The sequence below is a fragment of the Piliocolobus tephrosceles genome, chromosome 1, assembly GCF_002776525.5.
Source record: "Piliocolobus tephrosceles isolate RC106 chromosome 1, ASM277652v3, whole genome shotgun sequence".
NCBI classification, from domain to species: Eukaryota; Metazoa; Chordata; class Mammalia; order Primates; family Cercopithecidae; genus Piliocolobus; species Piliocolobus tephrosceles.
The window spans coordinates 209,982,266-209,994,115 of record NC_045434.1 but is presented as its reverse complement, the minus strand read 5'-3'; the positions used below and the strand labels follow the sequence as shown (position 1 = coordinate 209,994,115).

Below are 11,850 nucleotides of genomic sequence, written 5' to 3'. Positions count from 1 at the left end.
TTAATAAAAAATAAAATAACAAGTGTAAGGCTGGGCACAGTGGCTCACCTGTAATCCCAGCACTTTGGGAGGCCAAGGTGGGAGGATTGCTTGAGCCCAGGAGCTTGACACCAGCCTGGGCAACCTGGTGAAACCCCATCTCTACAAAAAATTAAAAGTTAAAAAAAAAAAATTAGCTATGTGTGATACATGAGCCTGTGGTCCCAGCTACTTGGAAGACTGAGGTGGGAGGATTGCTTGAGCCTGAGAAGTTGAGGCTGCAGTGAGCTGTATTCATGCCACTGCACTCTAGCCTGAGCAACAGAGAACTCTGTCCCAAAAAAAAAAAAGTGTCTATGGAGATAAACCATTTGGCAGCTTCTTTGGGAGACAAGATTGGTGACAGGGAGTCCGGGAGGTTAAGGCCATGCCTACAGCTACATGGGGAAAGGTTAGGGAGGGCTGGTTTTAAGGGCATCCGCAGACAGTGTATGTACCACAAAGCTGCCTGCAAACACCAACCACGTGGAGAGCTTGACGAGATGTCACTCACTGGGTACAGCAGGAAGCCCACTACCACTACCCAGCTCCAACTGTCACATTTGGCTCCTTCACAGGTCACTTTGGGGTCCTCTTTCCTTGCTTGGGGAAAGGACCCAAGTAACAGAATGTATGGCATGTATGGCCTCCACCATCTCAGCCCCATTTATGGATGAGCCAGAGTCGTCTGCAGCAATTCGAAAGTGCTGGCTGGGTGTGGAGAGTGAGTATTTTGGGAGGGGTGTGTCCTCATCACCTGAGCAGAGGGGAAAGGTCACCAGCAGGCAGTGGCCCCAGATGTTGAACTGAGTGACGCCACTAGGAGGGGGACCTCCACCTCACCCACAAGCCTGATTCACTGGCTTGGAAAAAGCTGGGTGGGACAGTGGTTAGGGTTCCGGGTCCTCGAATCGTGGCTCTGTCACTTGCTAACTACATGACATTGAGAAAGTTATATAATCTCTCTGTGCCTTGGTTTCCCTATCTGTAAAATGAGAGATGTAAGAGTTTTAACTCCAGGCCAGGCGCGGTGGTTCATGCCTGTAATCCCGGCACTTCGGGAGGCCGAGGCAGGTGGATCACTTGAGGCCAGGAGTTCGAGACCAGCCTGGCCGACATGGTGAAATCCCATCTCTATAAAAAATACAAAAATTAGCTGGGGGTGGTGGTGCATGCCTGTGCTCCTAGCTACTCAGGAGGTTGAGGCGAGAGAATCGCTTGAACCCTGGAGTCGGAGGTTGTAGTGAGCCGAGACCACACCACTGCACTTCAGCCTGGATGACAGAGTGAGAGCTGTCTCAAAAAAAAGTTTTAACTCTTTCGTTGTTGTGAGGACTATATGACTGTGCCTGGTACATGAATGAGGACTTTATGAATATTAACTATTCTTTTTTTTTGAGACAGAGTCTCTCTCTGTCACCTAGGCTGGAGTGCAGTGGCACGATCTCGGCTCACTGCAAGCTCCGCCTCCCGGGCTCACACCATTCTCCTGCCTCAGCCTCCCGAGTAGCTGAGATTACAGGCACATGCCACCACGCCTGACTATGTTTTTGTATTTTTAGTAGAAACGGGGTTTCACCGTGTTAGCCAGGATGGTCTCGATCTCCTGACCTCATGATCTGCCCACCTCGGCCTCCCAAAGTGCTGGGATAACAGGCGAGAGCCACCGTGCCTGGCCGAATATTAACTATTCTAATTACTCATTGCTCTCCCCGGGGTCGGAAACATTAGACATGACTCACAGTTGGTGGAAAAATAAGTTGGCCCTAAAACCTCATTTTTATTTATTTTATTCTCTTTTTTTGTTTGTTTTTTGAGACAGGATCTCCCTCTGTCCTCAAGCTCGAGTACAGTGGTACAGTCACAGCTCACTGCAGCCTCCCCACTTCCAGGCTTAAGCAATCCTCCCACCTCAGCCTCCTGAGTAGCTGGGACCACAGGCGTGCACCACCACGCCCAGATGATTTTTTTCATTTTCATGTCTTGAAGATATGGGGGTCCCATTATGTTGCCCAGGCTGGTCTTGAACTCCTGGGCTCAAGCCATCCTTTTGCCTCGGCCTTTCAAAGTGCTGGGATTACAGTGTGAACCACCATCCCTGGCCTAAAACCTCACTTTTGAGTAATTTTTTTTTTTTTTTTTTTTTTGAGACTATGGAGTTTTGCTCTTGTTGCCCAGGCTGGAGTCCAGTGGTGCAATCTTAGCTCACTACAACCTCCACCTTTCAGATTCAAGTGATTCTCCTGCCTCAGCCTCCTGAGTGGCTGGGATTACAGGCACACACCACCACCATGCCCAGCTAATTTTTGTATTTTTAGTAGAGACGAGGTTTCACCGTGTTGGCCAGGCTGGTCTCGAACTCCTGACCTCAGGTGATCCACTGGCCTCGGCCTCCCAAAATGCTGGGATTACAAGCGTGAGCCCCCGCGCCCAGTCTAACCAATCTTAATTGATGTCATTAGATATCCATAAATCCTCAGATGCACACTGGGTTAAAATGATAAATAACACAAAGGCCCACCCTCTAGGTCCCTCTCATTCAAAGAAACATCCAATAAGAACATCAGAAAGGACTTGAGAGTGAAGTTCAAGGCCAGGAGTGTGGGGCTCAAGAGTTGGAGAGCCCAGGCTCGAGAGTCACCTGGATCTCCACTCAGTTCCTAGCACCAGCGCTTCATTGCTGTGTACTCTTGGATAGGACGCTTGGTTTTCCTGGGTCTATTTTCCCATTTGGAAAATGGGCATAATAATAGTGGACCTCATGATGGCTTACCCCTCAGCTGAGCTGGCATTATAAATGGCATTGTAAGAAAGGGAATGACATGAGGCCCTTTCCAGGAATCTGAAAGGAGAGGAATTCGGCACTGTGGGAGGCCTGGATTGCAGGGTGTAGGGGAAGGGGACCCATAAGGAAGATGGCCCGCCACTGGTTAAGGCAAAGAGAAGAAGAAATGATGCAGCCCCAGGGGAGGGGCACCCTGGAAAGCTGGGCCTATCATCAGACCCCTCTCACTTTGTGGGTTGGAGTTTTCAAAACTGATATTTGGGGCAGGATGGAGGGCTCACCCCCGAATGGGAATGTAGATGAGCCCCACACACACACTGCCCCCAGTCGCTGACATTTTAGCTGAGACCTGAAAGCAATAATCCCCAGGGAGAGTGCTTTAATGGTGGAATTCCAGGCAGAGCAAGCACAAGTGGAGAAAATGGCTGGATACATGCCCTCAGGTTGCACACATATGTCAGGGCCATTCCACACCCAGGAAGAAACTGCCCTGCTTTGAAAAGCAGTTTCTCCCAAGTGCCTCAAGTGCTTGAGATATTTAATAACATTTCAGAGCATTAAAAACTCTGAAAGAAAAGAAAGTCTGCTACCCTTGAGGCCATGTCCCCGTCCCACCACGAAAGTGTCTTGAGATCACAGGGTTTTGTGGTTTTTGTTGGGTTGGTTTCTTTGAAATTAGGGATTATTTTTAATGCACCAAGACAAATTCAGTTTCAAAAGATAAAGCTTATAATGTTGACTTTATTTCACCACGGATATTTTGTGCTCAAAAGTAAGAAACCGTCTTATATAAAACAATCAAATAAATACATAAATACATTTAAAAAAATAGAATCACTTCAAAGATGGCCACAGGGTTGAGGAAAAAGCCCCTTGTGGAATCAGAAGCAGGTGTCTGCAGCCAGGACTTCCTCTTACTGCCGCCCCAGCACTGTCAGGGAAAGACAGAGGGTGATGATGGTTAGGGTGGGAGATGGAGGTAGGGGCTGAGCTTCCCTCACCGTGTACCACCCGCCACCCTGTTAGTCATCAGACGTCTGAGGCTTCATGCAACTCTCTGAGCCTCAGTTTTCTCATCTGTAAATTGGGGATTGTCATCACTCTGGTGATCCTGCTCTCTGCCTTTGAGACTATAGACAGTTTAGAGGAAACCAGGAGGAGATATTTGGTTCTCTTTCTGCACCACTGAGGGGCTGCCAAATGATAAACAGACCCCAAAGGAGATTCTGCCCCTTTGATAGGAGGTAGCAGGTGAGGAGAAAGTATCGCGGGCGTGGTAACGAAAGAGGCCCACATTTACTAATTCCACAAAGGCACCCCTTGGCCCTGAAGGCTGTTAACAAGAGGAAGTGATGTCCAGGTGACCTTTTCTCAAAGAGTGTGGTTCCCAGAGACAACAAACCCCAAAGTGACTCTAAAAGTGTCACACACGGGAATGGGGCCAGGCGGCCGGAGTGGCAGGGGTTGCTCACCTTTGCAGCCCAGGCCGCTGGAGGAGCTGATCCGGTCCATCTTCCTCCCAAAGCAGCCAGTCCCTCGCACCATCTTCGGGCTTCGCGGTGCCCGCAGGGTGTAGAGGACCATTTTGCGGTGGCCACGGATGCCCTCAGTGGCTGCCTCCTGGGCCTTCCATACGCCTGTGGGATGGGGGCTCTCCTGGAGGGGCTCCAGGGATGTCTGCTCCACCTGCAGCTCTGAGAGTTTGCCCTGCAAATGGTTGCGCTGCTCCTGCAATGGATGAGGGAGTCCAAGCCTCAGGGACCCACCCCTGGGCTCACCTACCTTTCATGGCACCCAAGTGAACTGACTGCCTTGGGTACAGGGTCATGGCACCCAATCTCTCCATTTTCTGATTCCTTTATCACTAATTCCAAAGGAAAGGTGAAGGCCTCTTGGGACAGCAGGTGAGGACCCTTTCATTGCTGCTGTCCATTCCCCCTGAGTTGCCCTCTGCTCTCACCTGTAACCCAGACGTTTCCAAGTCCGAGACCGAACTGGGGCTGCCCAGCGGGTGGGAACGACCTCCCGGGAGAGCCAGGTGCAAGAAGAGCAGAAGCAGGAGCACCCGGGAAGGTGCTGTCTGGGGATCCATGTCTCTGGAGGGACTGCGGAGGCTACTGCTGCTGCTGTTGCTGCTGCTGCTGCGATGTGTCCGGGTTTGCTTCCTACCTGCCCTCAGCCTGCGGGTGCTCCTCCTGGCTCCTTGGGATACCGTGCCTTTTATCCTGGAGCTGAATGTCCGCCCGCCCTGCCCTGCAGGGTTATCTCTGATTTATCAGCTACATTCCGGGCCGCTGAGATCAGGGCCCGGGAATGAGCCCCTCCGCGCCTGTGACGCGGGAGGTGGAGACCCGGGCAGAGCCGACCTTGTATAGAAATGGGCCAGGTCGGGCAGGGGGCAGGAACGCGCTGGAGACACAGACAAGTCCACGTCTCCCGCTTCTTCCTTTCCTGCAAAAGCCTGGGTGTCCTAGGTTGGCGCTTGCGTCTTGCCTCCCCACCCACCGTTGCTGGAAAAGGCAGGGAGAACCCCGGCGTTTCGAGGCCCGACGTGAGCGGGGGGCGCACAGGGTGACTCAGAGCGAAAACAACCCCGGCCAACACCCCGCCACCCACGACGTGTCTCCCTTCCCCTCCCCGCGCGAGTTCCCTGGCCCGCACGTAGCGCAGCACCTGCTCGCCGCTGTGCACCCGCGTCCTCAGGGCGCCCTGGCCGCTGTCCGTGGTGCTGATCGTCCCGAGGGAACTTGGAGCAACCTCTCAAGAGCTGCTCTCTTTGACGGGATTTTCAGGCCAGAAAGACCTGCGTAGAGCAGGGACAAGAGACCTCTGAGACTCTTCCCTATGCTCTCACAACCCCCCATCCTATAGCCCTTACAGCAACGGGTTGCTGATTCCCCAGTGGCAGTTCATTAAAAGCCTGGGTATGACCAGGAACTTCTGAAATGCTGACCCTTCTATCACCCCTTAAAGGGAAGAGCAGATTTCGCTGGAAGTTTGAGAGACAGGGCCCAGTGATGACGAAGTCACCCAGGAATGCCTTATATGTGTGTCCTCCAGGTGTCAACACCTCCTCTCCCCCACCTAGCCAACACAGGATAGAAAACAAAAGGATGGGCTGGGCGTGGTGGCTCTTGCCTATAATCCCAACACTTTGGGAGGCCAAGGCGGGCGGATCACAAGGTCAGGAGACCGAGACCATCCTGGCTAACACGGTGAAACCCCGTCTCTACTAAAAATACAAAAATTAGCTGGGCGTCGTGGCACATGCCTGTAGTCCCAGCTGCTCAGGAGGTTGAGGCAGGAGAATCGCTTGACCCTGGGAGGCGGAGGTTGCAGTGAGCTGAGATCACACCACTCCACTCCAGCCTGGGCGACAGAGCGAGAGTAAAAAAAGAAAGAAAGAAAGAGAGAGAGAGAGAGAGAGAGAGAGAGAGAGAGAGAAAGAAAGAAAGAAAGAAAGAAAGAAAGAAAGAAAGAAAGAAAGAAAGAAAGAAAGAAAGAAAGAAAGAAAGAAAGAAAAGAAAAGAAAAGAAAGAAAACAAAAGGAGGGCTGGAATGGTGGTTATCTATTTGCTGGGACACCAGAGATATGGGGAGCTCCCCTCTCCCAGTGCCTCCTTCATCTGGTCACCCATGAACTAATTTTCATTAGCAGGTGGCCTGGGCCTCCTGTCTGTGATTGGAAATGAGACTATGAAGAGAAATTGCCCTGGGAAGAGTCATAGCAGCTAAAATACCCACCTCAAGCATACAACTGATGTCACTCCCCTTCCAGAGTATTGGGGTCAAGAAGCAGCAGGCTGGAGGAGTGGAGCTGTCTATGAGGGGAGAAGAGTTATGGCAGAGAAGGGCAGCAATAAGAAACTGGGACCTCTAAGCAAATCTTGCCTAAAAAATAGCATCTGCCCCTGAGGTGAGAAAAGCATGGTTATCATTCCTCACTTCAGATGAGGAAATGGTGCTCATGAATTAATCTACTTTCCAAAAGTCACACAACTGACACATGATAAAGCCCAGATTCCAACCCCAGGCAGGCTGATTCCAGACCTGAAGCTCATAACCACTGCCAGGGTGATCACAAGGTGTTTCCACAGAAAGCAAGCTTAGGTGAAACCCCTGTCATCTATGAAGGCTCTGGGAGTTGTGCTGTGGGGAATGTACAAGTCTAGTGGTGACTGTGTGTGCAGGAGAAAGAATGGGAAGCGGCTCAGATGAGCATTTTGCAGATGAAACATAAATGGGGGTTGGTGGGTAAGGGCTGTGTAAAAACACCAGTGTTGGAAATGTGCTGGGGGCTGGGGTAGTTTTGTGTCTGTGTGTGTGTGTGTGTGTGTGTGTGTGTGTGTGTGTGTGTGCGCGCGCGCGCGCTTGAGCATGCCACAGTAAGAGTATCAAAAGGTTAAGAGGAAGCTAAAGATGTAAGAAAATTCAGTCAAGTGCAGAGCTGAGTCAGTGGGTAAGAGGATGCTGAGGGTGCAGAGAGTCCCTCATGGTGGGTACCATGAGATAAAGGATCTGGAGCAAGGCAGGGTTCATCAACCAGCACGATTAAAAACTGACTATGCATCTCGCCAGAGCCTCACTTTGCTCTTTGGTAAAATGGACAGTCCTTGCAAGGACTAAAAGGAAAAAAAAGGTGTCTGCAAAAGCTTGTGGCACTGTATAAAGGGCCAAATAATTAGTAGTATATGAGAGTTGGTCTTTATACAGAAGGAGATTGTGATTTCACTGGGGAGACAAAGTGACCCCAAGTGGGACAATTAAGTGTCTAAGTGTCAGACATTCTGACAGTTTCTATCTGTCCCCAGTGGAGGGGACCGTGGGAGAAGACCTCAGGGAAGACACAGAACTAGACACATCCTCCAAGGCCTGCTGTACAGGGAGGAGGACATGTTGTCAATCAACTCTCACACCAGATCAGCCCCATCAACATGTATCAAGGGCCTGTCATATGCCGTGTGCTTTCCAAGTCTATTCAGTGAAGCTAATCGTAACACTTCTGTTGCAGCATTAATGTACAAGGATTAAATCTGATGATGTCCGTGGTAGCCTGAATAATAGTCCCCAAAATATGTCCATATCCTAATACCCAGAACCTGTGAATATGCTACTTTACATGGTAAAAAGGACTCCGCGGGTGTGGTTAAGTTAAGGACCTCAAGGTGGAGAGATTATCCTGGATTATTCAGGAGGGCTCAACGTCATCCCAAGAGTCCTTATAAGAGGGAGGCCAGAGGATCAAGCCCAGAGGGACAAAATGTAAGGATGGAAACAGATGTCAGAGAGGAGAGAAGAGACTACACTGCTGGCTTTGAAGCTAGAGGAAAGGGCCACGAGCCGAGGAATGTAATCAGCCTCTAGAAGTTGGAAAGGGCAAAGAAATGAACTTTTCCCTAGAGCTTCCAGAAGGAATATGGGCTCACCAATACCTTAGTTTTAGCCCAGTGAAACAGATTTCAGACTTCAGACTTCCGATATCTGGAACTGTAAGAAAATAAAGTCATGTTCTTTTAAGCCAACAAGCTTGTGAGACTTTGTTTCAGCAGCAATGGGAAATTAATAGAGTATATGTCAAACGCCAAGCAGTGTCTGTCCCATAGTAAGCCCTCAGTAAAGGTTATTGTGGTAGAAGTATTGGTTCCCCACCACCGTCCAACTCTAAGTGCTTAATCTGGCCACAGAGAAAGAAATAAGACCCTTAACTCATTCAACAAACTTTCACCGAGAGCCTGGGGTCATAGTAACCCACAGCCAAGACTGAAATAACAGTCTGGACACAATTTCATATCAACTTCTTGCTACCTCTGTGTATTGGGCAAGTTGCTTCGTCTCTCCTTGTTTTCTCATGGCTACCTCATAGGGTTGTTGTGAGCATAAAATGAGACTGTGCAGGTGAATATCTAATATTTCTGCTGGAAGGTGGGGATACATGATGGACAAGAAAGTCCCTGCCATTGAGAAGCTTACAGTGCAGGTGGAAAGGTGGGCACAATCACAGGCTCCCCAGGCTGCCACAGTGAGTGACAGATACAGTGTCAGTGAGTCCTGGAGCTTCTGTGAGCACAGCAGGAGCACGCAGTCGAGAAAGGAGCTTGCTGGAGAAGGTGGGGCTGGGCTAAGGCTTTGAAGGATAAGAATGAGTTAGCCACGAGAAGGAAGATGGAAGATGGGGAGGGCACTCTGGACAGAGCAGATGCATAAGTAGAGTCTAGAAGGGCTGGGTAATGGATCAGCTACCACCCCTACGCTCTCTGCAGAAGGAAGAAACTGTGCAGAATACAAGGTTTGACTGGTCAGAGAGCAGGACTCCAGCCGCAAGATTTCTCTGTAGCTTTCCTCTGGCCCCAATCTCCAGCCCAATCCTGGGCAGCCAAACTGGATAGTATAAGAGCACTGGGCACCTGGGGGAAGGCAAAGGAGGAGGCAGAGGAGCACTGACCCAGGAGGCAGGAGGCAGGCTCATCTCTGCCCACGGCTGACTCACTGTGTGGCTCTGTTCCAGGGATTCTTTTTTTTATATATATATTTTTTATTTTTTTGACATGCAGTCTTCCTCTTTCACCCAGGCTGGAATGCAGTGGTACAATCTCAGCTCATTGCAACCTCTGCCTCCTGGGTTCGAGTGATTCTCCTGCCTCCGCCTCCTGAGTAGCTGGGACTACAGGCGCGTGCCACCACACCCAGCTAATTTTTTATTTTTAGTAGAGACGGGGTTTCAGCATGTTAGCCAGGCTGGTCTTGAATTCCTGACCTCAGGTGATCTGCCCGCCTCAGCCTCCCAAAGTGCTGGGATTACAGACGTGAGCCACCACACATGGCCTGTTCCGAGGATTCTGCTCGGTTTGCTTTTCTGTTCTGGGATGGTTTCCCTTTGTGTAGAATGAAAGGGCTAGACAAAGGTTTCTGCCAGGCACAAAAGCCCTAACTGTAATAAGTCAACTCAGTTTAATTTTTTTTATTTTTTATCTTTTTGAGACAGGGTCTCACTCTGTCACCCAGGCTGGAGTGCAGTGGGACTACCTTGGCTCACTGCAGCCTTGACCCGCCTCAGGCTAAAGTGATTCTCCTGCCTCAGCCCCCTGAGTAGCTGAAACTACAGACATGCACCACCACACCTGGCTAATTTTTAGAATTTTTTTGTACTTTTTTTTTTTTTTTGTAGATACAGGTTTTCACCATGTTGCCTGGGCTGGTCTTGAATTCCTAAGCTCAAGCAATCCTCCTGCCTTGGCCTCCCAAAGTGCTGTGATTACTGGTGTGAACCACCATGCCCGGCCAGCTTACCCCATCTTATAGATCAGTTTGCTTGCTCCCACTTCTGTGACCCTTAGACTTCCTCCAAAAGCCAGAAACCAGCTGCATAGGACCATCAGACCCTTCACAGCTGTGGCAGACATGCAGGTGTGCACGCAAGTGTGTGTGTGTGTGTGTGTTAGGGGGTGTTTTGGAAACCAGTATGGGTCTGTAGACCTTCTCTGCTCTTGAAGTAAATCTCTAGACGTGGCTAACAGAGGGAGGGCTAAGCTTGGCAGCTTGAAAGAAAAGAGTTAATTCCCACCACTCAGTCTGGTATGGTGACTCCCACTTGTAATCCCAGCACTTTGGAAGGCCCAGGTGGTAGGATTGCTTGAGCCCAGAAGTTGGAGGCCAGCCTGGGCAACATCGTGAGACCCTATCTCTACAAAAACAAAAAAGAAAGAAAGAAAGAGAGAAAGAGAGAAAGAAAGGAAGAAAGGAAGAAAGAAAGAAAGAAAGAAATTAAAGAAATTAAATTAAAGAAATTAAATAAAATATAAAAATAGCCAGGTGTGGTGGTGTCGCCTATAGTCCTAGCTACTGAAATGGGAGGATCACCTGAGCCCAGGAGCCCAGGATCACCCCACTGCACTCCAGCCTGGGCGACAGAGTGAGACCTTGTCTTTAGAACAACAATAACAACAACAAAACCAAAAACTTCCAACCCTCCATGTCCAGCCTCACGACAATTTCTGAGCATAGAAAATTACTGTGTATTGCCAGGTAATATTCTCTCTCTCTCTCTCTCTCTCCTTCTCCTTGCCCCCTGCACTTTCTCCCTCCCTCTCCTTGCTAAGGAGCAAGGGACTCTGAAAGGGTCACCTTATCCTTCCTATCACCTCCAGAAAGAACTGTGCTGCACCCATATTTTCCCCATCACTGGCATTCTGGTGACAGCATTAAAAGTCCCTGGATCCAGCAATGCCTGATGTCAGTATACTTTGGACTTTACAGTTGTGAGCCAATAAATCTGCCCCTTCGACCTCTTTTTCCCCAAAGCAACTCAAGTTAGATTTCTGTCACTTCCATTCTAAAGATTCTTTTTTTTTCTGAGACAGAGTCTGGCTCTGGAGTTTCCCAGGCTGGAGTGCAGTGGCCAGATCTCAGCTCACTGCAAGCTCCGCCTCCCGGGTTTACGCCATTCTCCTGCCTCAGCCTCCTGAGTAGCTGGGACTACAGGCGCCCGCCACCTCGCCCGGCTAGATTTTTTATATTTTTTAGTAGAGACAGAGTTTCACCATGTTAGCCAGGATGGTCTCTATCTCCTGACCTCGTGATCCACCCGTCTCGGCCTCCCAAAGTGCTGGGATTACAGGCTGGAGCCACCGCGCCCGGCCTCTAAAGATTCTTAACTGACAATCTCCAAAAGAAACTGCCTGCCTTTGTCTTAGAAATGTTTGAAATTACATTTCAAAACATAGGTTGGTGCAAAAGTCATTGTGGTTTTTGCCATTAAAAGTAATGGCAAACTGCAATGACTTTTGCACCAACCTAATATTTACCCCATTAAAGGCCCTGTCTTCAAATATAGTCACATTCTGAGATACTGAGGTTAACTTTTTTTGAGATAGGATCTCACTCTGCTGCCCAGGCTGGAGGACGGTGGTGCAATCATGGTTCACTGCAGCCTTGACCTCCCAGGTTCAAGCAATCCTTCCACGTCAGCCTCCTGAGTAGCTGACAGGCACACACCACCACGTCCAGCCAATTTTTTTTTTTTTTTTTTGAGACGGAGTCTCACTCTGTCA

At 49.7% G+C, this 11,850-nt stretch overlaps 1 protein-coding gene across 2 annotated transcripts; it reads right to left on the bottom strand.

Moving 5' to 3' along the window:
• Window positions 1-3,524: 3,524 nt before the first annotated feature.
• NPPB (natriuretic peptide B) lies at window positions 3,525-4,994 on the bottom strand. Of its 2 annotated transcripts, XM_023191997.2 has the most exons (3): window positions 4,764-4,994; window positions 4,276-4,531; window positions 3,525-3,734 (listed from the first exon to the last, which is right to left on the bottom strand). In XM_023191997.2, exons 1-3 carry the CDS (start codon window positions 4,893-4,895, stop codon window positions 3,718-3,720), a joined length of 405 nt encoding a protein of 134 aa, XP_023047765.1. In that variant the 5' UTR covers window positions 4,896-4,994; the 3' UTR covers window positions 3,525-3,717. The 2 variants fall into 2 exon arrangements, with proteins under 2 accessions (XP_023047765.1, XP_023047763.1); XM_023191995.1 differs by having other exon boundaries at window positions 3,525-4,531; window positions 4,764-4,984.
• Between the last annotated feature and the right edge of the window lie 6,856 nt (window positions 4,995-11,850).

Bases quoted from the DNA above. Each gene is read 5' to 3' on its own strand.
- NPPB (XM_023191995.1), bottom strand. From the start codon at position 4,895: ATGGATCCCCAGACAGCACCTTCCCGGGTGCTCCTGCTTCTGCTCTTC. The intron at 4,532-4,763 runs GTGAGAGCAGAG...CATCCATTGCAG, and splicing joins TGGAAACGTCTGGGTTACAG to GAGCAGCGCAACCATTTGCA.